Source organism: Dromaius novaehollandiae, chromosome 28, assembly GCF_036370855.1.
Source record: "Dromaius novaehollandiae isolate bDroNov1 chromosome 28, bDroNov1.hap1, whole genome shotgun sequence".
Taxonomy (NCBI): domain Eukaryota; kingdom Metazoa; phylum Chordata; class Aves; order Casuariiformes; family Dromaiidae; genus Dromaius; species Dromaius novaehollandiae.
This window is the reverse complement of record NC_088125.1, coordinates 2,939,879-2,966,779: the sequence shown is the minus strand read 5'-3', so window position 1 is coordinate 2,966,779 and position 26,901 is coordinate 2,939,879. Positions and strand designations below refer to the sequence as shown.

Sequence of the window (26,901 nt, the reverse complement as noted above, 5' to 3'; positions counted from 1 at the left end):
TTTTTCCTCCCTTTGAGACTTTTTTTTCCCACCGCACCCATGTTTCCCCCCCCTCACATCCCTGGAAAAACCCATCACAGAAGCCAAAATGCTGTTGTTTCACCCCAAACCAGGAGGAACCCCCTCCACCCAAATCCACCATGATGCTCTTGGCCTGGAATGAGGGAAAAGGGGATAAAAAGGGTTTTTTCCTGCACAGCCCCCCGTCCCACTTGCAAAACGCACGACGAAGGCATCAACGTCGGGAAAACGGCTTTTTTTTCCCCACCATCCCAGTGAAAAGGCTCGACCAGCCGAGACGGCGGCGGGATCTGCCCCCTCCCCGTCCGTCCGTCTTCCCAGCCGTCGGGCCGTCCCCCGGCTTCGCTGTCTCTCCCGCTGTTTATCTTGCCGTCTCGCTATCTCCCAGATTATCTCCGTCTGTCTTTCGGACTATCTGGTCCTTCTGCCTGTTCCCCCAACTGTTTATCTTTCCGTCTGTCCAGGCACCGATTTGTTTTGCTGTCTGTCTCACAGCCTATCTGTTCCGCTGTCTGTCCCAAATAAATGGGTCCCGCTTGACAGCTGAGGCGAAGGACAAAATCCGCTTGGGCTCGGCCCAAAACGAAGTGGCTCCAGCGAAAGCCACCCGCATTTCACCCCGGATCAGCTCCAAATTACCGCAATTAAACCCGCTTTCGAAGTTCCCCTTAGCAGAGGCCTCTTTGTCCCCTTTTCCGCTCTTTTACCCCTAAATCTGAGACGGAAACGCTGCTTGGGAATCGAAATGGAAGTGTTACCTCTCCAAAATGCCCGCGGGAGAGTCGGGGCGATGGAGCTCCTCTCCCCTCGCCCGGAGGAAGACGGCTGCTCTCCTTCGCACACGGCACGTGTGAACCCGGCCCAAATTCCCGGGGCTGCGGTGCTGGAAGACTCCCAGGTCATTTATTCCTTCTTTCTTTTCTTTCCTTCCCATATCGTAGCTTCCCTCCATCTATGTATGTCTTTCCTTCTATCTATCTACATATCTATCTACCAATTGATCTATCAATCTATTGATCTTATCTACCTATCTACCCAGGTATCCATCCATCCATCCACTTATCTATCTACCCATCCATCCATCCATCTATATATCTATGTATCTATGTGTCTATCAATGATCTATCAATCTCTTGGTCTTCTCTATCTATCTACCTAGGTATCCATCCATCCATCCATCCATCCATCCATCTATCTAAACATCCATCTACCTATCTATCCATCCATCCATCCATGTATCTATGCATCTATTGATTGATGTATCAATCTATTGGTCTTAGCTATCTATCTACCTAGGTATCCATCCATCCATCTATCTATCCACCATCCGTTCATCTATGTATCCATCTATCCATCCATCCATCCATGTATGTATGTATGTATCTATCTAAACATCCATCTACCTATCTATCCATCCATCCATCCATCCATCTATGTATCTATCCACTGATCTATCGATCTGTTGGTCTTATCTATCTATCTACCTAGGTATCCATCCATCCATCTATGTATCCATCTATCCATCCATGTACATATGTATCTACCTATCTATCCATCCATCCATCCATCCATCTATCCATCAATTGATCTATTGATCTATTGGTCTTCTCTATCTATCTACCTAGGTATCTATCCATCCATCCATCTTTCTATCCATTCATCTATGTATCCATCCATCCATCCATGTACGTATGTATCTACCTATCTATCCATCCATCCATCCATCCATGTATCTATCGATTGATCTATTGATCTGTTGGTCTTCTCTATCTATCTACCTAGGTATCTATTCATCCATCCATCCAGCTATCCATCCACGTACGGATGTACGTATCTCATTTCTGCAGCTCTGGATATCGCTAAGCTCCAGGACATCCATCCCTGCTGCACCCCCGGTCTCAGCGGGGCGATAACCCGGCGAGAGCCACGAACACGGCGCATCCCTCCATCCCTCCATCCCTCCATCCCTCCATCCCCGCATGTTTCTCTCCCGCCAGCCTCCCTCCGCAGCCGGTTCCCGGCTCCCGGCTCGCCGCTTAATAGAAGCGTCGGCGGCTCCGACAGCTTGACAGGAGGGATTAGGAGCCGCCCGCGCCGGCAGCGCCTGCCTCCGCCGGGAAAACCGCCGGAGCGCCGCGGTCCCTGCAAACGCCTGCGCGTCGCCAGTCAACCGTATTTAGCCGCCGGGAAATTAATGCTTCCCCGCTCCGAAAGGTCTCCGATATTTGAACAGCCGTTTGGCGGCGTGACAGCGGCGCGCGGAGCGCGAGGCAGTCAAATATGACAATTGCCTTGAAATATGGAGGCATCCGGCCCTCCGTAATATATGGACTGCATTCCCGGGAAAAATTATTTATTGGGAACTTTTAGTTACTAAGTGGCACCGTGATTTAGTGCCCTCGGCGCGAGCGCTGCTTTTGCCTCCGGGACCGCGGCGCCTGATGCAACTTGTGCCGCCGGACTTAAGCGACGCGGAAAACTTACGGAGGATGCGGCCGCTCACTCGAGGACGACCCATAAAACTGTCGTGACCGGCTTAAATCAGGCGTTCCCGGGGCTCCGCGAATTCCTCCGGACAGCTTTCGGCCAGATGCGCCGGCAGGCGGAAAGGCGATGGGATGGGAACGCGGGAAACACCGCCGCTGATGAACATTTTCGGGACTGAACGTGCTTTCCGGGGCTGATTCCTCTGGTTTTGGGGCTGGAATTCGGGTCCTTCCGCCGCGGGGCCGAGCTGGATGCGGCCGAAACCTTCGAGACGGGACCGGAGCCCCTTCGGATGCCGGCGTCTCCCGGAGCTCGTGCCGGGCTGCCGGCTTGTTAGGCACCATGCTAGGAATTGCATCGCTCTGCGGAAAGCGATGCTGCGGTTTCGTGTCGTTATGACCATTTTTCCGGTTGGGATTCACTAAAAACGCCGGGGTAACAGCCGGACCCACGGCACGGTGGTATTTACAGGGTCCGCGTGGCCCGGGGACACGTCAACGTCGGGTTTTGGCCATGTTTGGGCTGTTCTTGGTGTTGGGAGCCACCGGATGGAGAGCGAAGGGGGGTATTTGGGGGAAAAACCCGGGGAATTGCCACCGCCGGGAGCGAGCAGGGTCGCCCGGCTGGGAGCCCCTAGGACTACATCTCCCATGATGCACCACGGCTCCCCCGGCTGCCCCGCGGGCGGCGCTGCTGCAGGTGCATCATGGGAGATGTAGTCCCGGCGCGGACATCGCCCAGCGAGGGCGATGGGGAGTGTCCTCCCTGCGGGGATGTGGCCCCCCCTCCTTGTCCCCAGTGTTGTCCCCCCCCCCAGGGGGCCACGATGGGGGAGTCTCCCTTCCTCTCTCCCTGTATCCCTCCTTCTGCTCCCTCTCTCCATCCCTCCGTCTCTCCAGCCGTGCCTCCATCCCTCCTTCGCTGCCTCCATCCTTCCCTCCCTCTACCCACCCCTCTGCATCCTTCCCTCCCTCCGCCGCTTCCCTGACCCAGGGCGTACCGCAACCTGCACCCCCAAATTGGGGTGTAGCCCCCACCTGCACCCCCGAAACAGGGCAACACCCCCAATCACCTATCGCGCGCACACACACACACGGTGTGCATGGATCACGCACAGTCTGCAAACACACCCGCGCGTTGCACACCTGCACGCACAGTCTGCAAACACACCTGTACGTTGCACACCTACACAGTCTGCAAGCACACCCGCACATTGCACACCTGCACACACCCCCGCCTGTTGCACCTCCGCCTGTCGCACCCCCGCACGCCCCCCGCGCTGCACCCACGTTCAGCCCCCACCTTACACACCCCTCCTCGCACCACCCTGCACCCGGTGCACGCACAGCCCATCCGTCACGGCGCGGTGACAGTGCCGGCGGGCGTCAGGCGGCGTGGCCCGCTCGCAGGCTGCGGCTGTTGGCGAGGTGCTGGTGTGACCGGGAGGTGACCCGGGCCCCGTCCCCGTCCCCGCGGGGCCCGAGCGCATGGCGCCAGGCAGCACCCGCGTGGCACCCGATGGCACCCACATGGCATGTGCATGGCACCCATATGGCATCTACATGGCACCCATAGGGCTTCTGCGTAGCACCCCATGGCATCTGCGTGGCTCCCCATGGCACCTACGTGGCAGCAAGCAGCACCCACATGGCACCCCATGGCACCCCTATGGCATCTACGTGGCACCTACATGGCACCCCATGGCATCTGCGTGGCTCCCCATGGCACCTATGTGGCACCAAGCAGCACCTACGTGGCACCCGCATGGCACCCATATGACATCTACGTGGCACCCACACGACACTGCATGGCACCCATATGGCATCTACGTTGCACCCCATGGCACCTACGTGACAGCAAGCAGCACCCACGTGCACCCATATGGCACTGCATGGCACCCACATGGCACCTATATGGCATCTGCGTGGCACCCTATGGCACCTAGGTGGCACCAAGCAGCACCCACGTGGCACCCACACGGCACTGCATGGCACCCAGATGGCATCTACGTGGCACCCCATGGCATCTGCATGGCACCCTATGGCACCTATGTTGCACCAAGCAGCACCCACGTGGCACCAAGCAGCACCCACGTGGCACCCATATGGCATCTAGGTGGCACCCCATGGCACCTACGTGGCAGCAAGCAGCACCCACGTGCACCCATATGGCACTGTATGGCACCCATGTGGCACTGTATGGCACCCACATGGCACCCAGATGGCACCTACGTGGCATCCCATGGCACCTACGTGGCAGCAAGCAGCACCCACACGGCACCCACACTGCACTGCATGGCACCCATATGGCACCTACGTGGCACCCCATAGCATCTAGGTGGCACCAAGCAGCACCCACACGGCACCCACACAGCACTGCATGGCACCCATATGGCACCTACGTGGCACCCCATAGCATCTAGGTGGCACCAAGCAGCACCCACACAGCACCCACACAGCACTGCATGGCACCCATATGGCACCTACGTGGCACCCCATAGCATCTAGGTGGCACCAAGCAGCACCCACACGGCACCCACACAGCACTGCATGGCACCCATATGGCACCTACGTGGCACCCCATAGCATCTAGGTGGCACCAAGCAGCACCCACACGGCACCCACACAGCACTGCATGGCACCCATACGGCACCTACGTGGCACCCCATAGCATCTAGGTGGCACCAAGCAGCACCCACACGGCACCCACACAGCACTGCATGGCACCCATATGGCACCTACGTGGCACCCCATAGCATCTAGGTGGCACCAAGCAGCACCCACACGGCACCCACACAGCACTGCATGGCACCCATATGGCACCTACGTGGCACCCCATAGCATCTAGGTGGCACCAAGCAGCACCCACACGGCACCCACACAGCACTGCATGGCACCCATATGGCACCTACATGGCACCCCATAGCATCTAGGTGGCACCAAGCAGCACCCACACGGCACCCACACAGCACTGCATGGCACCCATATGGCACCTACGTGGCACCCCATAGCATCTAGGTGGCACCAAGCAGCACCCACGTGGCACCCATACAGCACCTACGTGTCACCACAGCACCCTTACGGCATCTGTTTGGCACCAAGCAGCACCCACACGGCACCCACACGTCATCGAGCAGCCCCCGGCCCCCACCCACCCATGGGTGCGCGGCCCCCCCCCCCCCCGCACCCCGGGTGCCCGCAGCAGGCGCAGCCCCGCTCCAGAGGATGCAGCTTTATTGCCCCCCCGCGGGGGGGGGGACCGAGGCTGGGACCCGCCGCGGGGACACGTGACACTGGGACGCGGGGGACAGGGGACACGGGACACGGGGGACAGGGGACAGCCCTGTGCCTCGGTTTCCCCTGCTGAGAACGCGGCCGCGGGGCCTCGCCGTTAAAAAGGATAGAAGAGAAAAAAAAACCCAAATTGAGCAATTTTGGAGGAAATTGAAGGGTATAAAACTGCCCCGAGGTCAGTGGGGGGGGAGTGGGGGGATGCTGGCCCCCCCCGGGAGGGGAAACTGAGGCACGGAGCCATCCCCTGTCCCCAAAATGGGACCCTGACCCATGTCTCAGCAAGGGAAACTGAGGCATGGACCTGTCCCCTGTCCCCCCCCCCCCCCCCCCCAAAAATTGAGACCCCAACCCAGTGCCCAGGAGGGGAAACTGAGGCACGGAGCTGTCCCCTGTCCCCCCCCCGAAAATGGGACCCCAAGTGATGTCTCAGCTAGGGAAACTGAGGCAGAGACCCATCCCCTGTCCCCTGTCCCCAAAATGGACCCCGACCCACTCCCAGGAGGGGAAACCGAGGCACAGACCGGTCCCCTAATCCCCCCCCCCCAAAATGAGACCCCAACCCAGATCCCAGCAGGGGAAACCGAGGCACGGACCCGTCCCCTGTCCCCTGTCCCCAAAATGGACCCTGACCCAGATCCCAGCAGGGGAAACCGAGGCACGGACCTGTCCCCTGTCCCCAAAATGGACCCCGACCCACCCCCCGGCAGGGGAAACTGAGGCATGGACCCGTCCCCTGTCCCCAAAATGGACCCTGACCCAGATCCCAGCAGGGGAAACCGAGGCACGGACCTGTCCCCTGTCCCCAAAATGGACCCCGACCCACCCCCCGGCAGGGGAAACTGAGGCACGGACCTGTCCCCTGTCCCCAAAATGGACCCCGACCCACCCCCCGGCAGGGGAAACTGAGGCACGGACCTGTCCCCTGTCCCTAAAATGGACCCCGACCCACCCCCCGGCAGGGGAAACTGAGGCACGGACCCGTCCCCTGTCCCCTGTCCCCAAAATGGACCCCGACCCACTCCCAGGAGGGGAAACCGAGGCACGGACCGGTCCCCTAATCCCCCCCCCCAAAATGGGACCCCGACCCAGATCCCAGCAGGGGAAACCGAGGCATGGACCTGTCCCGTCCCCAAAATGGACCCTGACCCAGATCCCAGCAGGGGAAACCGAGGCATGGACCTGTCCCCTGTCCCCAAAATGGACCCTGACCCACTCCCAGGAGGGGAAACCGAGGCACGGACCCGTCCCCTGTCCCCTGTCCCCAAAATGGACCCCGACCCAGATCCCAGCAGGGGAAACTGAGGCACGGACCTGTCCCCTGTCCCCAAAATGGACCCCGACCCACCCCCCGGCAGGGGAAACTGAGGCACGGACCTGTCCCCTGTCCCCAAAATGGACCCCGACCCACTCCCAGGAGGGGAAACCGAGGCACGGACCCGTCCCTTGCGCCCCGCTGCCAGCACCTCCCTGTGCACAGGGGAAACCGAGGCAGGGCCCTGCACCCCAGGGCCCCCCACCCCGGCGTGGCACCAGGGGGGGAGGGTCCTGGGGGGGCCGCTCACTCCTCGAAGAGCTGCAGCACGCCCAGCTCGCCCAGGCGGGCCTTGGCCAGCTGCTGCCAGCCGGCGTTGGCGCGGGCGCTGCGGGGCGAGGGGTGCGGCAGCCCCTCGACGCGCACCGCCAGCCCGGCGGCCGCCAGCGCCCGGCGAGCCCGGCGCTCGGCGAAGCGCCCCACGCCCACCACCAGCCCCACGCCCAGCAGCTCCACGGCCCGCGCCAGCGCCTCGTCGCAGGCGCCCAGCAGCCCGGCCCGCTGCGCCGGCGGCAGCTCGGCCGGCGTCACGTTGCGCCCGCTGCGGGCCACGAAAAGCAGCGGGCAGTGGTTGTGCACGAAGCAGTGGCGGAAGAAACGCCGCGGCTCCGCGCAGAGGCTCCGCACCAGGCCCCAGAAACGGGCGCCGCTCACCTCGGCCCGCCGGCACGCCAGGCCCAGCACCGGGCGCTTGGGGTGCTCCGCCGGCGGCTTCTCCACCCGGCCCGTCACCCGCAGCCACTCGCGCACGTGCCACGCGTCGCCGAAGGGCACCTGCGGGGAGGCGGCCGTGAGTCCCCCCCCGGCCCCGTGCCTCGGTTTCCCTCCCCTCCGTGGGGACAGATGGGGACAGGGCTCTGCTGCAGGGTCCCCAGCCACCCCATGAACCCCCCTGGACCTGTCCCGGCCTCCTCCTGTGCCTCAGTTTCCCTCCCCTCCATGGGGACAAATGGGGACAGGGCTCTGCTGCAGTGTCCCCTGGCCACGGCCACCCCATGAACCCCCCCGGATCTGTCCTGGCTTTGGCCCTGCCTCAGTTTCCCTCCCCTCCGTGGTGACAGATGAGGACAGGGGGCTGCTGCAGTGTCTGTGACAACCCCACAAACCCCCTGGACCTACCTGGACCTTGGCTGTGCCTCAGTTTCCCTCCCCTCCATGGGGACAAATGGGGACAGGGGGCTGCTGCAGTGTCCGTGGCCACCCCACAAACCCCCCAGACCTACCTTGACCTCAGCCGTGCCTCAGTTTCCCTCCCCTCCATGGGGACAAATGGGGACAGGGCTCTGCTGCAGTGTCCCCCAGCCACGGCCACCCCATAAACCCCCCCTGATCTGTCCTGGCCTTGGCCGTGCCTCAGTTTCCCTCCCCTCCGTGGTGACAAATGGGGACAGGGGGCTGCTGCAGTGTCTGTGACCACCCCACAAACCCCCCAGACCTACCTGGACCTCGGCTGTGCCTCAGTTTCCCTCCCCTCCATGGGGACAAATGGGGACAGATGGGGACAAGGATCTGCTGCAGTGTCCCCTGGGCACAGCCACCCCATAAACCCCCCCAGACCTGTCTCAGGTTCCCCCCGTGCCTCAGTTTCTCTCCCCTCTGTGGTGACAAATGGGGACAGGGGGCTGCTGCAGTGTCCCCGGCCACCCCACAAACCCCCCAGACCTACCTTGACCTCAGCTGTGCCTCAGTTTCCCTCCTCCCCATGGGGACAGATGGGGACAGGGCTCTGCTGCAGTGTCCCCTGGGCATGGCCACCCCATGAACCCCCCCAGACCTGTCCCAGCCTCCTCCTGTGCCTCAGTTTCCCTCCTCCCCATGGGGACAAATGGGGACAGGGCTCTGCTGCAGTGTCCATGGCCACCCCACGAGCCCCCCCGACCTACCTGGACCTCGGCTGTGCCTCAGTTTCCCTCCTCCCCATGGGGACAAATGGGGACAGATGGGGACAGGGGTCTACTGCAGCACCCGTGGCCACCCCATGAACCCCCCCGGCCTCCCCCTGTGCCTCAGTTTCCCTCCTCCCCATGGGGACAGATGGGGACAGGGGGCTGCTGCAGTGTCCATGGCCACCCCATGAGCCCCCCTGACCTACCTTGACCTTGGCTGTGCCTCAGTTTCCCTCCTCTCCATGGGGACAGATGGGGACAGGGGCCTGCTGCAGGGTCCCCTGCCACCCCATGAACCCCCCAGCCCCATCCCGGCCTCCCCTTGTGCCTCAGTTTCCCTCCTCCCCATGGGGACAGATGGGGACAGACGGGGACAGGGGTCCACTGCAGCACCCGTGGCCACCCCACGAACCCCCCCGGCCTCCCCCTGTGCCTCAGTTTCCCTCCTCCCCATGGTGACAAATGGGGACAGACGGGGACAGGGGTCCACTGCAGCACCCGTGGCCACCCCACGAACCCCCCCGGCCTCCCCCTGTGCCTCAGTTTCCCTCCTCCCCATGGGGACAGATGGGGACAGGGGGCTGCTGCAGTGTCCATGGCCACCCCACGAGCCCCCCTGACCTACCTGGACCTCGGCTGTGCCTCAGTTTCCCTCCTCCCCATGGGGACAAATGGGGACAGATGGGGACAGGGGGCTGCTGCAGTGTCCATGGCCACCCCACAAACACCCCCGGCCTCCCCCTGTGCCTCAGTTTCCCTCCTCCCCATGGGGACAGATGGGGACAGGGGGCTGCTGCAGTGTCTGTGACCACCCCACGAGCCCCCCCGACCTACCTGGACCTCGGCTGTGCCTCAGTTTCCCTCCTCCCCATGGGGACAGATGGGGACAGGGGGCTGCTGCAGGGTCCCCAGCCACCCCATGAACCCCCCAGCCCCGTCCCAGTCTCCCCTTGTGCCTCAGTTTCCCTCCTCCCCATGGGGACAGATGGGGACAGACGGGGACAGGGGTCCACTGCAGCACCCGTGGCCACCCCACGAACCCCCCCGGCCTCCCCCTGTGCCTCAGTTTCCCTCCTCCCCATGGGGACAGATGGGGACAGGGGCCTGCTACAGTATCCCCGGCCACCCCATGAACCCCCCAGCCCCGTCCCAGTCTCCCCTTGTGCCTCAGTTTCCCTCCTCCCCATGGGGACAGATGGGGACAGACGGGGACAGGGGTCCACTGCAGCACCCGTGGCCACCCCACGAACGCCCCCGGCCTCCCCCCGTGCCCCCCCCCGCGGCCCGGTCTGGCCCCTACCCCGGTCTGGCCCATGCCGAAGGGGCCGGGGTTCATGCCGAGGAAGAGGACGCGCTTGGCGGCGCGGCAGTAGCGGCGCACGAAGCGGCGGTGGGGCCGCCAGGCGTAGCGCAGCGGCCGGTACACGTGGCTCACGGGCTCGCCCACCGCCAGCGCCTCCAGCCGCGCGCTCAGCTCCAGCTCCAGCGCCAGGAAGCGGCTCGCCAGCCCCCCCCCGGCCCCCGCGGCGAGCCGGGGGGGCACCGGGGCCGCTGCTTCGGCGGCTGCTGCCGTAGCGGGGGACGCGGCCTGCTGCGCCATGCTGCCATCGCCTGCGGGAGAGCGGGGGGGAGCGGTTTGGGGAGGGTGCCGCGCGCCCCTCGGTGCTCCCCCCCCCCCCCCCGTCCCCTTGGTGCTGCCCCCCCACTGTCCCCTTAGCTCTGCCCCCATCCCCTTAACTCTGCCCCCACCCTCTTAGCTCTGCCCCCCGTCACCCCCTTGGTGCTGCCCCCGTCCCCTTTGCTCTGCCCATCATCCCCTTAACTCTGCCCATCGTCCCCTTGGCGCTGCCCCCCCCGCCACCCCCCGTGCCCCTGGCACTGTCCCCGTCCCCTTAGCTCTGCCCATTGTCCCCTTAACTCTGCCCCCACCCTCTTAGCTCTGCCCCCCCGTCCCCTTAACTCTGCCCATTGTCCCCTTAGCTCTGCCCCTTGTTGTCCCCTTGGTTTTGTCCCCGTCCCCTTAACTCTGCCCATCGTCCCCTTAACTCTGCCCGTTGTCCCCTGGGCGCTGCCCCCATCCCCTTAGCTCTGTGCCCCGTCACCCCCTTGGTGCTGCCCCCGTCCCCTTTGCTCTGCCCATCATCCCCTTAACTCTGCCCACTGTCCCCTTGGCACTGCCCCCCCCGCCACCCCCCCCGTGCCCCTGGCACTGTCCCCGTCCCCTTAGCTCTGCCCATCGTCCCCTTAACTCTGCCCCCACCCTCTTAGCTCTGCCCCCCGTCACCCCCTTGGTGCTGCCCCCATCCCCTTTGCTCTGCCCATCATCCCCTTAACTCTGCCCACTGTCCCCTTGGCGCTGCCCCCCCCGCCACCCCCCCCGTGCCCCTGCCACTGTCCCCGTCCCCTTAGCTCTGCCCATTGTCCCCTTAACTCTGCCCCCACCCTCTTAGCTCTGCCCCCCCATCACCCCCTTGGTGCTGCCCCCGTCCCCTTTGCTCTGCCCATCATCCCCTTAACTCTGCCCACTGTCCCCTTGGCGCTGCCCCCCCCGCCACCGCCCCGTGCCCCTGCCACTGTCCCCGTCCCCTTAGCTCTGCCCATTGTCCCCTTAACTCTGCCCATCGTCCTCTTAGCTCTGCCCCCACCCTCTTAGCTCTGCCCCCCGTCACCCCCTTGGTGCTGCCCCCGTCCCCTTAACTCTGCCCATCATCCCCTTAACTCTGCCCACTGTCCCCTTGGTGCTGCCCCCCCCGCCACCCCCCCGTGCCCCTGGCACTGTCCCCGTCCCCTTAGCTCTGCCCATCGTCCCCTTAGCTCTGCCCCCACCCTCTTAGCTCTGCCCCCCGTCACCCCCTTGGTGCTGCCCCCATCCCCTTTGCTCTGCCCATCATCCCCTTAACTCTGCCCACTGTCCCCTTGGCGCTGCCCCCCCCGCCACCCCCCGTGCCCCTGGCACTGTCCCCGTCCCCTTAGCTCTGCCCATCGTCCCCTTAGCTCTGCCCCCACCCTCTTAGCTCTGCCCCCCGTCACCCCCTTGGCGCTGCCCATCGTCCCTCGGCTCTGCCCGTTGTCCCCTTAGCTCTGCCCCCTGTCACCCCCTTGGTGCTGCCCCCCCGTCCCCTTAACTCTGCCCATTGTCCCCTTAGCTCTGCCCCTTGTTGTCCCCTTGGCTCTGCCCATTGTTGTCCCCTTGGTTTTGTCCCCGTCCCCTTGGCTCTGCCCCCCAGTTCGGGGCCGGGATCGCAGCCCCCCGCCCCCGCTCGCCACCCCCAGACCCCTCTGCCCGAGGCTGCTCCGCCCCGACCCCCAAGCGCGGCCCCCCGCATGGCCCCCCCAGCCCCGCGGCTGCCCCGGCCCAGCCCCACATTTGCCCCCAGAACGGGGGGAGGTGTGGCCCCCCCCCCGCACCCTGCGCCAATCTGCCCCCCCAAAGGCCCCCCCCTGCCCCAGATCTGCCCCCAAAGGAGACCCCTTAAGCGCTGCCCCCCAAGGACTCCCCCCTGCTGCACCCCCCTCCCTGATGTGCCCCCCCGGGCCCCCCCCCACTGTCCTCCTTCCCCCAGACCTGCCCCCCCCAGGCCCCCCCATTGCACCCCCCTCCCTGATCTGCCCCCCTGGGGCCTCCCAGACCCTCCCTACTGCCCCCCGCCCCCCAAACCTGCCCCCCCGGGCCCCCCACCCCCAGATCTGCCCCCCAAGGGGCTCCCCGAGACCTGCCCCTACGTCCCCCCCACTGCCCCCCCCGGGCCCTCACGGCCTCCCTCTCCCCAAACCTGCCCCCTAAAGGACCCCCCCCACCGCCCCTCTCCCCAAACCTGCCTCTCCCCCTCCCCGACCGCCCCCCCCGAGCTTCCCCGGGGCCCCTCCGCGGCCCCCGACCCGGCTCGGCCCGGCCCGGCCCGGCCATACCTGCGGCCCACGCCAGGCCCCGCCCCGCCGCGCCCCGCGCAAAGCCTGCCGGGACTTGGAGTCTTCCCACCGCCCCGCGCGCAAAGCCCGCCGGGACTTGGAGTCTTCCCGCCCTACCGCGCGCAAAGCCCGACGGGACTTGGAGTCTTCCCGCCCTGCCGCGCGCAAAGCCCGACGGGACTTGGAGTCCTCCCGCCCTGCCGCGCGCAAAGCCCGACGGGACTTGGAGTCCTCCCGCCCTGCCGCGCGCAAAGCCCGACGGGACTTGGAGTCTTCCCGCCCTGCCGCGCGCAAAGCCCGACGGGACTTGGAGTCTTCCCGCCGCGGCCCGGCCGGCGCGGACTACAGCTCCCGGCGGGCCCCGCGGCGGGGCGGGGCGAGGCCTGTGAGGGCGGGGGGCGAGCGGGGAGTGGGGGTGGGAGTGTGGGGTGGGCGGGGGTGACTGGGGGGTGACTGTGGGGGTGTAAGGGGGTGTGGGGGTGTGACTGTGGGGGGGGTGTGCGTGCGTGACACGGGGTGTCAGGGTGTGCACGGGGGTGTGTCTGTGTGACATGGGGTGTCGGGGTGTGCACAGTGTGTGTGTGTGTGTGCCTGTGACGGTGTCAGGGTGTGCGTGAGGGTGTGTGTGTGACATGGGGTGTGAGGGTGTGCATGGGGGTGTGTGTGTGTGTGACACAGGTGTCAGGGTGTGCATGGGTGTGTGTGAGTATGATGTGGGGTGTCAGGGTGTGCACAGGGTGTATGTGTGACACGGGGTGTCAGGGTGTGCACAGGCTGTGTGTGTGTGTGACATGGGGTGTGAGAGTGTGCATGGGGGTGGTGTGTGTGTGTGTGCGCGTGTGACAGTGTCAGGGTGTGCATGGGTGTGTGTGTGTGTGACGTGGGGTGTCAAGGTGTTCACAGGGTGTGTGTGTGTGACACGGGGTGTCAGGGTGTGCACGGGGTGTGCGTGACCCCGCCCGGCAGCCTGTGCGCACAGCCGCACGCCCGCTCGCACACGCATGCTCTTTGCACACGCGTGCCCCCTGCCACGCGTGGCCGCCTCTCCGGACGCCTGGGCCCTTTGTCTGCCCTGCCGCTCCCAGTGCATCATGGGACAGTGCCACGGAGTTTCCCATCATGCTTTGCTCCGCAGTACCCGCGTGGAGCTGTGGGGGGGGGGGGCAGGCGTCCAGCTGTCCCCCCGGGAACATGCACACACACGTGTGCACACGCGTGTCCCCGCGGTGGGGGCAGTGCACAGGCGTGTGCCCACAGGGCCGCCGTGTCCCTCCACGTGTGTCCCTGAGTTGAGGACACGGGGGAGATGGGGGGACACGGAGGGACACGAGTGGATATTGGGGGGCATGGAGGGACACAGGGGATATGGGGGACATGGGGGGACACAAGGGGCCATGGGGGGCCATGGGCGACATGGGGGGGACACATGAAGGGACACAGGGGGACCTGGGGGGACACACGAGGGGACATAGGGACACCTGGGGGACACAAGGGGCCATGGAGGCCATGGGGGGGGACACACGAGGGGACACAGGGGGACCTGGTGGGGCACAAGGGAACATGGGACATGGAGGGGACACATGAGGGGACAACTAGGGATCTGGGGGGGGCACAAGGGAACATGGGGGGACACATGAAGAGACATAGAGGGAGCTGGGGGGGACACAAGGGGCCACGGGGGGCCATGGGGGGGACACACGAGGGGACCTGGGGGGACACAAGGGGCCACGGGGGGGCACACGAGGGGACACCTGGGAAGCTGGGGGGGCACAAGGGCACATGGGGACACTCGAGGGGACATAGGGGGACTTGGGGGGGCACAAGGGGCCATGGGGGGGACACAAGGGGACACAGCAGGACAGGAGGGGACGCGAGGTGACGTGGGGACACGGGGGAGCCCGGAGAGGACCCGGGGGGGGGCGGGGGGGGGGAACACGACACGCAGCCACGTGGCCAGGTGCCTGCGCCGGGCGGGAGGGGCGTGGCCTCCGCGAGGCCACGCCCCCCCTCGGCGAGGCCCCGCCCCTCCTCCGCGAGGCCCCGCCCCTCCCCCGGGGCGGCCCCTCCCCTCCCCCCGCCGGGGGCGGCGGCGCGCGCGCTGCGGCAGCGCAAGGGCGACCCCTGGCGGGCGGGAGCGGCGCCGCGGCGCGGCCCGCCGGGGGCGGGGGGCGGGGGGGGGGGGCAGGACGCCTGGGCCCCTCGGTGTGGGGGAGGGGAGGGGCTCCCACCCTGCGGGGGGCGGGGCTGCCCCCCATGTCGCGGTCCCCCCCCCCGTGTGTCCCCGTCACCAGGGAGCCGCTCGGTGACTCGGCCGCCGCGGGTTCCGGGGCCGCCATGGGACCATGATGGGGGTCTGGGGCCTGCCGTGGGCCCCGCCGTGGGGCCGGCTGTGGGCCCCGCCGTGGGGCCGGCTGTGGGGCCTGCCGTGGGGCCTGCCGTGGGGCCTGCCGTGGGGCCAGCTGTGGGGCCGGCTGTGGGAGCTGCCGTGGGCCCCCCCGCGGGGCCTGACGCGGCTCTGCCGGCGGGCGCTCAGGTGTGGGGCTGCTGTGGGGCTGGGCCTGGCGTGGGGCCTGCTGGGGGGCCTGGTTCGGGCCTGGTGTGGGGCCCGCTGTGGGGCTAGGATCAGGCTCAGTGTGGGGCCCAGGTTGAATCCTCGTTTGGGTCCTGCTGTGGGGCCCGGTATGGGCCCGCCGTGGGGCTCGGTTCAGGCCTGGTGTGGGGCGCAGGCCTTGGGTTGCATCCTCATCCAGGTCCCGCCGTGGGTCCCAGTTTGGGCCCGCTGTGGGGCTCGGTTCAGGCCCCAGTTCGGGTCTCAATGTGGGTCCCAGTTCGGGTCCTGGCGTGGGACCCTGCTCCCAGTTTGGGTCCCAGTTTGGGTCCTGGTTCAGGTCCTGACATAGGTCCCAGTACAGGTCCCAGGTCCCGGTTCAGGCCCCAGCGTGGGTCCCGGTGTGGGTCCCAGTATGGGTCGCGGTGTGGGTCCTGGGTCCCAGTGTGGGTCCCGTGTTGTGGTGTGGGTCACAGTGTGGGTCCTGGGTCCTGGTGTGGGTTGCGGTGTGGGTCCTGGGTCCCAGTGTGGGTCCCAGGTTGTGGTGTGGGTCCCAGGGTGGGTCCTGGTGTGGGTGGTGGTGTGGGTCACAATGTGGGTCCCAGGGCCTGGTTTGGGTCCCGGGTCCTGGTTCAGGTCCTGGTGTGGGTCCCAGGTTGCGGTGTGGGTTGTGGTGTGGGTCCCAGATCCTGGTGTGGGTCACGGTGTGGGTCCAGGGTCCCGGTGTGGGTCGTGGTGTGGGTCCTGGGTCGTGGTGTGGGTCCTGGTGTGGGTCCCAGTGTGGGTCGTGGTGTGGGTCCTGGGTCGTGGTGTGGGTCGCGGTGTGGGTCGTGGTGTGGGTCGTGGGTCCTGGTGTGGGTCGTGGTGTGGGTCCTGGGTCCCAGTGTGGGTTGCGGTGTGGGTCCAGGGTCCTGGTGTGGGTCATGGTGTGGGGCGTGGTGTGGGTCCCAGGTCCCGGTTCGGGTCCCAGGTCCCGGTGTGGGTGGTGGGGTGGGTCCAGGTGCTGGGTGTGGGGCCGTGGGGCTGGTGGGGCCCGGCCCCCCAGCTCCCCGGGCCCCCCAGCTCCCCGGCCCCCCGGCGCCCCAGCCCCACACCTCTGCCCCCCAGGACAGCCCTGCGCCTGGCCGGGAACCTGCTGCGCCGCCTGCCCAGGCCCCTGCGCCCCCCCCGCCAGCTGGTACCGGGGCTGGGGGCAATGTGGGGCTGGGGGCAGTGTGTGGGGCTGGGGGCAATGTGTGGGGCTGGGAGGCAGTGCATGGGGCTGGGGGATATGGGGGGGCTGGGGGGCAATGTATGGGGCTGGGGGATATGGGGGGGCTGGGGGCAATGTGTGGGGCTGGGGGCAGTGTGTGGGGCTGGGGGATATGGGGGGGCTGGGGGGCAATGTATGGGGCTGGGGGATATGGGGGGGCTGGGGGCAATGTGTGGGGCTGGGGGCAGTGTGTGGGGCTGGGGGGCAATGCGTGGGGCTGGGGGATATGGGGGGGCTGGAGGACAGTGTGTGGGGCTGGGGGGCAATGTGTGGGGCTGGGGAGCAGTGTGGGGGGCTGGGGGATATGGGGGGGCTGGCAGCAATATGTGGGGCTGGGGGGCAATCTGTGGGGCTGGGGGGCAATGCGGGGGGCTGGGGGGCAATGCATGGGGCTAGGGAATATGGGGGGCTGGAGGACAGTGCTTGGGGCTGGGGGGCAATGTATGGGGCTGGGGGACAATGTGTGGGGCTGGGGGAGATGGGGGGCTGGGGGGCAAAGTGTGGGGCTGGGGGCAATGTATGGGGCAGGGGGATACGGGGGGCTGGGGGCAGTTTCTGGGGCTGGGGGCAATGTATGGGGCTGGGGGCCACATATGGGGCTAGGGGGCAATGTGTGGGCCTGGGGGGTAATGTGTGGGGCTGGGGCGCAATATATGGGGCTGGGGGATCTGGGGGGCAATACACGGGGCTGGGGGCAATATATGGGGCTGGGGGCAATGTGTGGGGCTGGGCCTAGAGGGAAGCACCCTATGGGGCTGGGGGGGGCACAGGGGCACCGCACACCCCCTGGCAGGGGTGTCCCCCCCCCGCAGCACCCTTGGGTGCCCCCCCGCAGCCGTGGGGCGGGGGGGGCAGTTATGGGGCAGCTCTTCCCCCCCCTCCCCAGGTGCCGGAGCCTGGGCCCCCCCGCGCCCCCCCCAGCCCCCACACCCACCGGGGGGGTCCCCAAGTGCCTCCCTACGGAAAGGGGGGGGGGATCGGGGACCCCCCTGTCCTGGGCCGGACGCCTGGGCCCCTCGTGCCTCAGTGTCCCCGGGAGGGCGGTTGCTGCTTGGGGGGGGGGATCAGGGACCCCCCTGTCCTGGGCCGGACGCCTGGGCCCCCCCGTGCCTCAGTTTCCCCGGGAGGGTGGTCACCACTTGGGGGGGGGCTCAGTGTCCCCCCGCCCAGCCCTACCGCCAGGACGCCTGGGCCCCTTGTGCCTCAGTTTCCCCGGGAGGGTGGTCACCACTTGGGGGGGGATCAGTGCCCCCCCACCCTGCCACCCGGACGCCTGGGCCCCTCATGCCTCAGTTTCCCCGGGAAGGTGGTTGCCGCTGTGCTGGGATCAGGGCCCCCCCCCGCCCGAGGCCGGACTCCCGGACGCCTGGGCCCGGCTGACGGTGGCGGCGGCGGGGGGGGGTGTCCCGGGGGGGGTCCAGGCGCAGCACCCTGCGAGCGCCGGGCCGCGTGGCCGCTGCTTTTCGGGGTGCACCCGCCCGGCTCGACGGCCGCCGAGCGCCGGCAACGGGAGCCCGGCCTGGTCGCCCGCTACGGGGCCCTGCGGGGCGCCTGGAGGAGCCTCTTCCCCGCCGCCCGCCACGACCGTCAGTGCCCCCCCCGGGCCCCCCCAGACCCCCCCAGGGTCCCTCGGGCACCCCCGTATCCCTCCAGGACCCCCCCATTGCCTCCAGGACCCCCCAAAACCCCCAGGACCCCCCCATGCACCCCCATATCCCTCCCAGGGTCCCCCCATTACCCCCAGGACCCCCCCAAGTCCCCCAGGGCCCCTCGGGCACCCCCGTATCCCTCCAGGACCCCCCATTGCCTCCAGGACCCCCCAAAACCCCCAAGACCCCCCCATGCACCCCCATATCCCCCCCAGGGTCCCCCCCATTGCCTCCAGGACCCCCCCAAAACCCCCAGGACCCCCCCATGCACCCCCATATCCCCCCCAGGGTCCCCCCCATTGCCTCCAGGACCCCCCCAAAACCCCCAGGACCCCCCCATGCACCCCCATATCCCCCCCAGGGTCCCCCCCATTGCCTCCAGGACCCCCCCAAAACCCCCAAGACCCCCCCATGCACCCCCATATCCCCCCAGGGTCCCCCCATTGCCTCCAGGACCCCCCCAACCCTCCCAGGACCCCCCCATGCACCCCCATATCCCCCCAGGGTCCCCCCATTGCCTCCAGGACCCCCCCAAAACCCCCAAGACCCCCCCATGCACCCCCATATCCCCCCAGGGTCCCCCCATTGCCTCCAGGACCCCCCCAACCCTCCCAGGACCCCCCCATGCACCCCCATATCCCCCCAGGGTCCCCCCATTGCCTCCAGGACCCCCCCAAAACCCCCAAGACCCCCCCATGCACCCCCATATCCCCCCAGGGTCCCCCCATTGCCTCCAGGACCCCCCCAAAACCCCCAAGACCCCCCCATGCACCCCCATATCCCTCCAGGGCCCCCCCATTGCCTCCAGGACCCCCCAAATCCCCCCCAACCCCCCCAGGGCCCCTCGGGCACCCCCATATCCCTCCAGGACCCCCCATTGCCTCCAGGACCCCCCAAACCCTCCCAGGGCCCCCCCATTGCCTCCAGGACCCCCCCAAACCCTGTCACCCGTGTCCCCGTCACCCCCCTGCCCTGGCCACCTGTGGCCTTGTCACCTCCCCACCCGGCCACCCGCGTCCTCCTGCCCCGCACCCAGCGCCACCGCCGCTACTTCCAGTGCGACCCCCACGGCCCCGTCACCCCCGTGCACTGTCACCCCCGGCCGTGTCACCCCCTGCCCGGCCACCAGTGTCCTTGTCACCTCCCTGCCTGGCCACCCACCACCCTGTCACCTGCATCCCCATCACCCGCGTCCCTGTCACCTGCATCCCCATCACCCCCTGCCCTGGCCACCCGTGTCCTTGTCACCCACATCCCTGTCACCTCCCTGCCCCAGCCACTGGTGTCCTTGTCACCTCCTGCCCGGCCACCAGTGTCCTTGTCACCTCCCTGCCTGGCCACCCACCACCCTGTCACCTGCATCCCCATCACCCCCTGCCCTGGCCACCCGTGTCCTTGTCACCCACATCCCCGTCACCTCCCTGCCCCGGCCACTGGTGTCCTTGTCACCTCCTGCCCGGCCACCCGCATCCCCAGCACCCGTGTCCCCGCCACCCGCATCCCCATGACCCCCCTCCCCAGCCACCCATGTCCTTGTCACCTGCATCCCTGTCACCTCCTGCCCAGCCACCCACATCCTTGTCACCCCCCTGCCCTGGCCACCTGCATCCTTGTCACCCCCCTGCCCTGGCCACCTGCATCCTTGTCACCTCCCCACCCCGGCCACCTGCGTCCCCGCCACCTGCAGCCCCATCGTTGGTGTCCTTGTCACCTCCCTGCCCCAGCCACCCCCATGTCCCTGTCACCTCCCTGCCCCAAGGCCACCACCGGTGTGGGACACCTTGTCCCCTCCCTGCCCCAGGGCCACCCCGGCATCCCTGTCCCCTCCCTGCCCTGGGGCACCCATGTCCAACCCCGGACACCCCATCGTGACCTGGGGCCACCCCAGGTGTCCCCAGCCGGGGCCAACCTGTCCCCTCCCTACCCCAGGGCCACCTCCATCCTCCCCGTCCCCTCTGCCCTGAGGTCACTCTGTCCCCTCTCTGTCCCCAGGCCACCTGTGTCTGGCCAGGGCCACCCATACCAGCCATGGCCAGGGCCACCCTGTCACCTGTCCCCAAGGCCACCCCGTGCCCTGTGCGTCCCCGAGGCCCCCAGCTGCCCCAGCAGTGACACCAAAAGTGTCCCAAGCCCCCTGTCACCCGCTGTCCCCCGCTGTCCCCAGGGGCTGGTGAACCTCCTGCACCTGCGGGACCTGCTCATCACCTTCGTGGCCTTCTACCCCGGTGACGTCCCGTCCCCGTCCCCACGGCCCTGTGACCCCCCCGTGTCCCCAAACCAGGCCCCCCAGGGACCGGGCGCTGATGGTGTCCCCAGGTCCTGGTGGCCCTGGTGCCTGATGGTGTCCCCAGGCCCATGTTGTTGGTGGCAGATGGTGTCCCCAGGCCCCCCGTGTCCCTGGTGTCCCCAGGCCCCTGGTGGCCCCCATGTCCCCAGTGCTGGTGGGTGACAGTGTCCCCAGACCCCCGGTGTCCCCAGTGCTGGTGGGTGGTGGTGTCCCCATGTCCCCAGTGCCAGGGTGGATGGTGTCCCCCAGGCCCCCGTGTCCCTGATGGCATCCTGGTGTCCCCAGGCCCCGGTGTCCCCGATGCTGGGGGGTGGCGGTGTCCCCATGTCCCCTGTGCCGAGGGTGGTGGTGTCCCCAGTGCTGGGGGTGACAGCATCCTGGTGTCCCCATGTCCCCTATGTCAGGGGGTGGCAGTGTCCCCATGTCCCTTATACCAGGGATGGTGGTGTCCCCATGTGCCCCTGTCCCCAATGCCAGCGGGGTAGCAGTGTCTTGATGTCCTCTATAGCAGGGGATGGCAGTGTCCCATGTCTCCAATGTCAGGGGGTGGCAGCGTCCCCATGTCCCCCACGCTGGGGGGGACAGTGCCCCGCGTCCCCGATGCCAGGGGTGGTGGTGTCCCCATGTCCCCAATGCCAGGGGTGGCAGTGTCCCTGTGTCCCCAATGCCGGGGATGGCGGTGTCCCCGCGTCCCCGTAGTAGGTGGTGGCAGTGTCCCCGTGTCCCCGATGCCAGGGATGGCGGTGTCCCCGCGTTCCCATAGCAGGAGGTGGCAGTGTCCCTGTGTCCCCAATGCCGGGGATGGCGGTGTCCCCGCGTCCCCATAGCAGGGGGTGGCAGTGTCCCCACATCCCCGATGCCGGGGATGGCGGTGTCCCCGCGTCCCCATAGCAGGGGGTGGCAGTGTCCCCGTGTCCCTGATGCTGGGGATGGCGGTGTCCCCGCGTCCCCGTAGCAGGGGGTGGCAGTGTCCCCACATCCCCGATGCCGGGGATGGCGGTGTCCCCGCGTCCCCATAGCAGGGGATGGCAGTGTCCCTGTGTCCCCAATGCCGGGGATGGCAGTGTCCCCGCGTCCCCGTAGCAGGGGATGGCAGTGTCCCCGTGTCCCTGATGCCGGGGATGGCGGTGTCCCCGTGTCCCCATAGCAGGGGGTGGCAGTGTCCCCACATCTCCGATGCCGGGGATGGCAGTGTCCCCGCGTCCCCGTAGCAGGGGGTGGCAGTGTCCCCGTGTCCCCAGGCTGCGGCTTCGTGCCGGGGGCGGCGGTGGCGGCCGTGCGGCTGCTGGAGGCGGTGGGCACCGAGCCGGGGGCCTTCTGGGGCCTGGGGGGGGCCTGGGGGGCCCGCGGGGAGCCGGGCGCCCGGCTGGCAGCAGCACTGAGTGAGCACGGGGACCCCCCCCCAGCACCCCCGTCCCCAGCACCCCCCCAGCACCCCCCAGCACCCCATCCCAGCACCCCCATCCCAGCACCCCGGTCCCCAGCACCCCCCCAGCACCCCCCAGCACCCCCGTCCCCAGCACCCCCCCCAAGCACCCTCCAGCACCCCTATCCCCATCGCCCCATCCCAGCACCCAGCACCCCAATCCCAGTACCGAGCACCCCATCCCCAGCACCCCCCTCCCAGCACCCCGCCCAGCACCCACTGACACCCAGCACCCCAATTCCCGTGGCACGCCCATGCCCAGCACCCCATCCCAGCACCCCATCCCAGCACCTTCCAGCTCCCCAATTCCCAGCACCCCAATTCCCCTGGCACCCCCCATCCCAGCACCCCAGTCAGCAGCACCCCGATCCCAGCACCCCTCAGCACCCCGATCCCAGCACCCCCATTCCTGCACCCCCATTGCCCCGGTCCCCAGCACCCCCGATCCAGCACCCCCATCCAGCACCCAGCACCCCCATCCCCAGCACCCCCAATCCCAGCACCCCCATTCCTGCACCCCCATTGCCCTGGTCCCCAGCACCCCCAATCCCAGCACCTCCATCCCAGCACCCCAATTCCCTTGGCACCCCCCCATCCCAGCCCTCCCATCCCAGCACCCCAATCCTAGCCGCCCCAGCCCAGCACCGAGCACCCCCATCCAGCACCCCCATCCTCAGCACCCTATTGCAACACCCCCATCCCAGCACCCCTCAGCACCCCGATCCCAGCACCTCATTCCCAGCACCCCCCATCCCAGCACCCACTGACACCCAGCACCCCAATTCCCTTGGCACCCCCAGCCCCAGCCCCCATCCCAGCACCCCAATCCCAGCGCCCCGGTCCTCAGCACCCCCATCCCCAGCACCCCAATCCCCAGCACCCCCCAGCACCCCCATCCCAGCACCCAGTGCCCCCCCCATCCCAGCACCCCCCCAGCACCCACTGACACCCAGCACCCCAACTCCCTTGGCACCCCCCCAGTCCTCAGCGCCCCCATCCCAGCACCCAGCCCCCCAGTCCTCAGCCCCCCCATCCCAGCACCCAGCGCCCCCCCATCCCAGCCCCCCCCCAGCACCCTCCCAGCACCCCCCGACACCCACCGCCCCGGTGCCCCCCCCCGGCAGAGGAGTGCACCGGCACCTGGGCCGCCTCTGCCCCGCACCCCTGCTCTTCTGCTGCAGGTGGGTGGGGGGCAGGACCCCCCCCCCGGTGCAGCCCCCCCCCGTGTCACTTGTCCCCATCCCCGTCCCCGTCCCCGCAGGTGGCTGCTGCTGGGCCACGAGGACGGCAGTCGCCTGCTGGAGCCGGGAGCCCTGGAGCGCCGCGGGGCCCCCCCGGCCCCCCGCCCCGGTGAGCACGCGGGGCACACGCGTGTGCGCGGCTGGCCGTGGGACGCCTGTCCCTGGGGCTCGCACACGCTGGGGCGCGTGGGACACGCACTGTGCACGTGTGTCCCTGGGGCTTGCACACGCTGGGGCATGTGGGACACGCACTGTGCACGCGTGTCCCTGGGGCTTGCACACGCTGGGGTGCGTGGGACACGCACTGTGCACGCGTGTCCCTGGGGCTCGCACACGCTAGGGCATGTGGGACACGCACTGTGCACGCGTGTCCCTGGGGCTTGCACACGCTGGGGCACGTGGGACACGCACTGTGCACGCGTGTCCCTGGGGCTCGCGCACGCTAGGACGCGTGGGACACGCACTGTGCACGTGTGTCCCCAGGGCTTGCACACGCTGGGGCGCGTGGGACACGCACTGTGCACGCGTGTCCCTGGGGCTCGCACACGCTGGGGCGCGTGGGACACGCACTGTGCACGCGTGTCCCTGGGGCTCGCACACGCTAGGGCACGTGGGACACGCACTGTGCACGTGTGTCCCTGGGGCTCGCACACGCTAGGGCATGTGGGACACGCACTGTGCACGTGTGTCCCTGGGGCTTGCACACGCTAGGGCGCGTGGGACACGCACTGTGCACGCGTGTCCCTGGGGCTCGCACACGCTAGGGCATGTGGGACACGCACTGTGCACGCGTGTCCCTGGGGCTCGCACACGCTAGGGCGCGTGGGACACGCACTGTGCACGCGTGTCCCTGGGGCTCGCACACGCTAGGGCATGTGGGACACGCACTGTGCACGTGTGTCCCTGGGGCTCGCACACGCTAGGGCGCGTGGGACACGCACTGTGCACGTGTGTCCCTGGGGCTCGCACACGCTAGGGCGCGTGGGACACGCACTGTGCACGTGTGTCCCTGGGGCTCGCACACGCTAGGGCATGTGGGACACGCACTGTGCACGTGTGTCCCTGGGGCTTGCACACGCTAGGGCGCGTGGGACACGCACTGTGCACGCGTGTCCCTGGGGCTCGCACACGCTAGGGCATGTGGGACACGCACTGTGCACGTGTGTCCCTGGGGCTCGCGCACGCTAGGGCGCGTGGGACACGCACTGTGCACGCGTGTCCCTGGGGCTCGCGCACGCTAGGACGCGTGGGACACGCACTGTGCACGTGTGTCCCCGGGGCTCGCACACGCTAGGGCATGTGGGACACGCACTGTGCACGCGTGTCCCTGGGGCTCGCACACGCTAGGGCATGTGGGACACGCACTGTGCACGTGTGTCCCTGGGGCTCGCACACGCTAGGGCGCGTGGGACACGCACTGTGCACGTGTGTCCCCGGGGCTCGCACACGCTAGGGCATGTGGGACACGCACTGTGCACGCGTGTCCCTGGGGCTCGCACACGCTGGGGCATGTGGGACACGCACTGTGCACGTGTGTCCCTGGAGCTCGTACATGCTAGGGCATGTGGGACACGCACTGTGCACGCGTGTCCCTGGGGCTCGTGCACGCTAGGGCAGGTGGGACACGCACTGTGCACGCGTGTCCCTGGGGCTCGTGCACGCTGGGGCATGTGGGACACGCACTGTGCACGTGTGTCCCTGGGGCTCGCACACGCTAGGGCAGGTGGGACACGCACTGTGCACGCGTGTCCCTGGGGCTCGCACACGCTAGGGCACGTGGGACACGCACTGTGCACGTGTGTCCCTGGGGCTCGCGCACGCTAGGGCATGTGGGACACGCACTGTGCACGTGTGTCCCTGGGGCTTGCACACGCTAGGGCGCGTGGGACACGCACTGTGCACGCGTGTCCCTGGGGCTCGCACACGCTAGGGCATGTGGGACACGCACTGTGCACGTGTGTCCCTGGGGCTTGCACACGCTAGGACGCGTGGGACACGCACTGTGCACGCGTGTCCCTGGGGCTCGCACACGCTAGGGCATGTGGGACACGCACTGTGCACGTGTGTCCCTGGGGCTTGCACACGCTAGGGCGCGTGGGACACGCACTGTGCACGTGTGTCCCCGGGGCTCGCACACGCTAGGGCGCGTGGGACACGCACTGTGCACGTGTGTCCCTGGGGCTTGCACACGCTAGGGCGCGTGGGACACGCACTGTGCACGCGTGTCCCTGGGGCTTGCACACACTAGGGCATGTGGGACACGCACTGTGCACGCGTGTCCCTGGGATACGCACACGCTAGGGCACGTGGGACACGCACTGTGCACGCGTGTCCCTGGGGCATGCACACGCTAGGGCATGTGGGACACGCACTGTGCACGCGTGTCCCTGGGGCTCGCACATGCTGGGGCGCGTGGGACACGCACTGTGCACGCGTGTCCCTGGGGCTTGCACACGCTAGGGCACGTGGGACACGCACTGTGCACGCGTGTCCCTGGGGCTTGCACACGCTGGGGCATGTGGGACACGCACTGTGCACGCGTGTCCCTGGGACACGCACACGCTAGGGCGCGTGGGACACGCACTGTGCACGCGTGTCCCTGGGGCTCGCGCACGCTAGGGCATGTGGGACACGCACTGTGCACGTGTGTCCCTGGGGCTCGCACACGCTAGGGCATGTGGGACACGCACTGTGCACGTGTGTCCCTGGGGCTCGCACACGCTAGGGCGCGTGGGACACGCACTGTGCACGTGTGTCCCTGGGGCTCGCACACGCTAGGGCGTGTGGGACACGCACTGTGCACGTGTGTCCCTGGGGCTCGCACACGCTAGGGCACGTGGGACACGCACTGTGCACGTGTGTCCCTGGGGCTTGCACACGCTAGGGCGCGTGGGACACGCACTGTGCACGCGTGTCCCTGGGGCTCGCACACGCTAGGGCATGTGGGACACGCACTGTGCACGTGTGTCCCTGGGGCTCGCGCACGCTAGGGCGCGTGGGACACGCACTGTGCACGCGTGTCCCTGGGGCTCGCGCACGCTAGGGCGCGTGGGACACGCACTGTGCACGCGTGTCCCTGGGGCTCGCACACGCTGGGGCATGTGGGACACGCACTGTGCACGCGTGTCCCTGGGGCTCGCGCACGCTAGGGCATGTGGGACACGCACTGTGCACGTGTGTCCCTGGGGCTCGCACATGCTAGGGCGCGTGGGACACGCACTGTGCACGCGTGTCCCTGGGGCATGCACACGCTAGTGCACACGTGTGTGCTCGTGGGACACGCACTGTGCACGCGTGTCCCCAGGTGCGCGGCCACATTAGCGCAGAGCACGTGGGCCACGTCCACACGCTGGCACACGCGTGTTCAGGCATGGTGAGCACCGGCACACGCATGTCGGGCCACAACGCATGCCAGCACACGCGTGTTGGTCTGCAACACGCACAGGCACATGCGTGTTGGGCCATGTCGCACGCCAGCACACATCTGCGGGCCACGGCATGCCCTTGCACACACATGTTGGGCCATGTTGCACGCCAGCACGTGTGTTGGACCGTGTTGCATGCTGGCACGCGTGTGCTGGGCCTCAGTG

At 67.8% G+C, this 26,901-nt stretch overlaps 1 protein-coding gene across 3 annotated transcripts; it reads right to left on the bottom strand.

The window, feature by feature from the left end:
- Window positions 1-2,357: 2,357 nt before the first annotated feature.
- On the bottom strand, window positions 2,358-13,001 carry SMUG1 (single-strand-selective monofunctional uracil-DNA glycosylase 1). Of its 3 annotated transcripts, none has more exons than XM_064498412.1 (4): window positions 12,909-13,001; window positions 10,300-10,610; window positions 7,768-7,887; window positions 2,358-2,870 (listed from the first exon to the last, which is right to left on the bottom strand). In XM_064498412.1, the coding sequence occupies exons 2-4, from the start codon at window positions 10,597-10,599 to the stop codon at window positions 2,502-2,504; spliced, it is 789 nt and encodes a 262-aa protein (XP_064354482.1). In that variant the 5' UTR covers window positions 10,600-10,610; window positions 12,909-13,001; the 3' UTR covers window positions 2,358-2,501. The 3 variants fall into 3 exon arrangements, with proteins under 3 accessions (XP_064354482.1, XP_064354483.1, XP_064354480.1); XM_064498413.1 differs by having other exon boundaries at window positions 2,358-2,830; XM_064498410.1 differs by lacking the exon at window positions 2,358-2,870 and having other exon boundaries at window positions 7,142-7,887.
- Window positions 13,002-26,901: the final 13,900 nt, after the last annotated feature.

Excerpts from the sequence above, each read along its gene's own strand:
- SMUG1 (XM_064498410.1), bottom strand. The coding sequence starts at position 10,599 with ATGGCGCAGCAGGCCGCGTCCCCCGCTACGGCAGCAGCCGCCGAAGCA. Across the intron at positions 7,888-10,299 it reads TCGGCATGGGCCAGACCGGG|GTGCCCTTCGGCGACGCGTG; the intron begins GTAGGGGCCAGA and ends GCCTCCCCGCAG.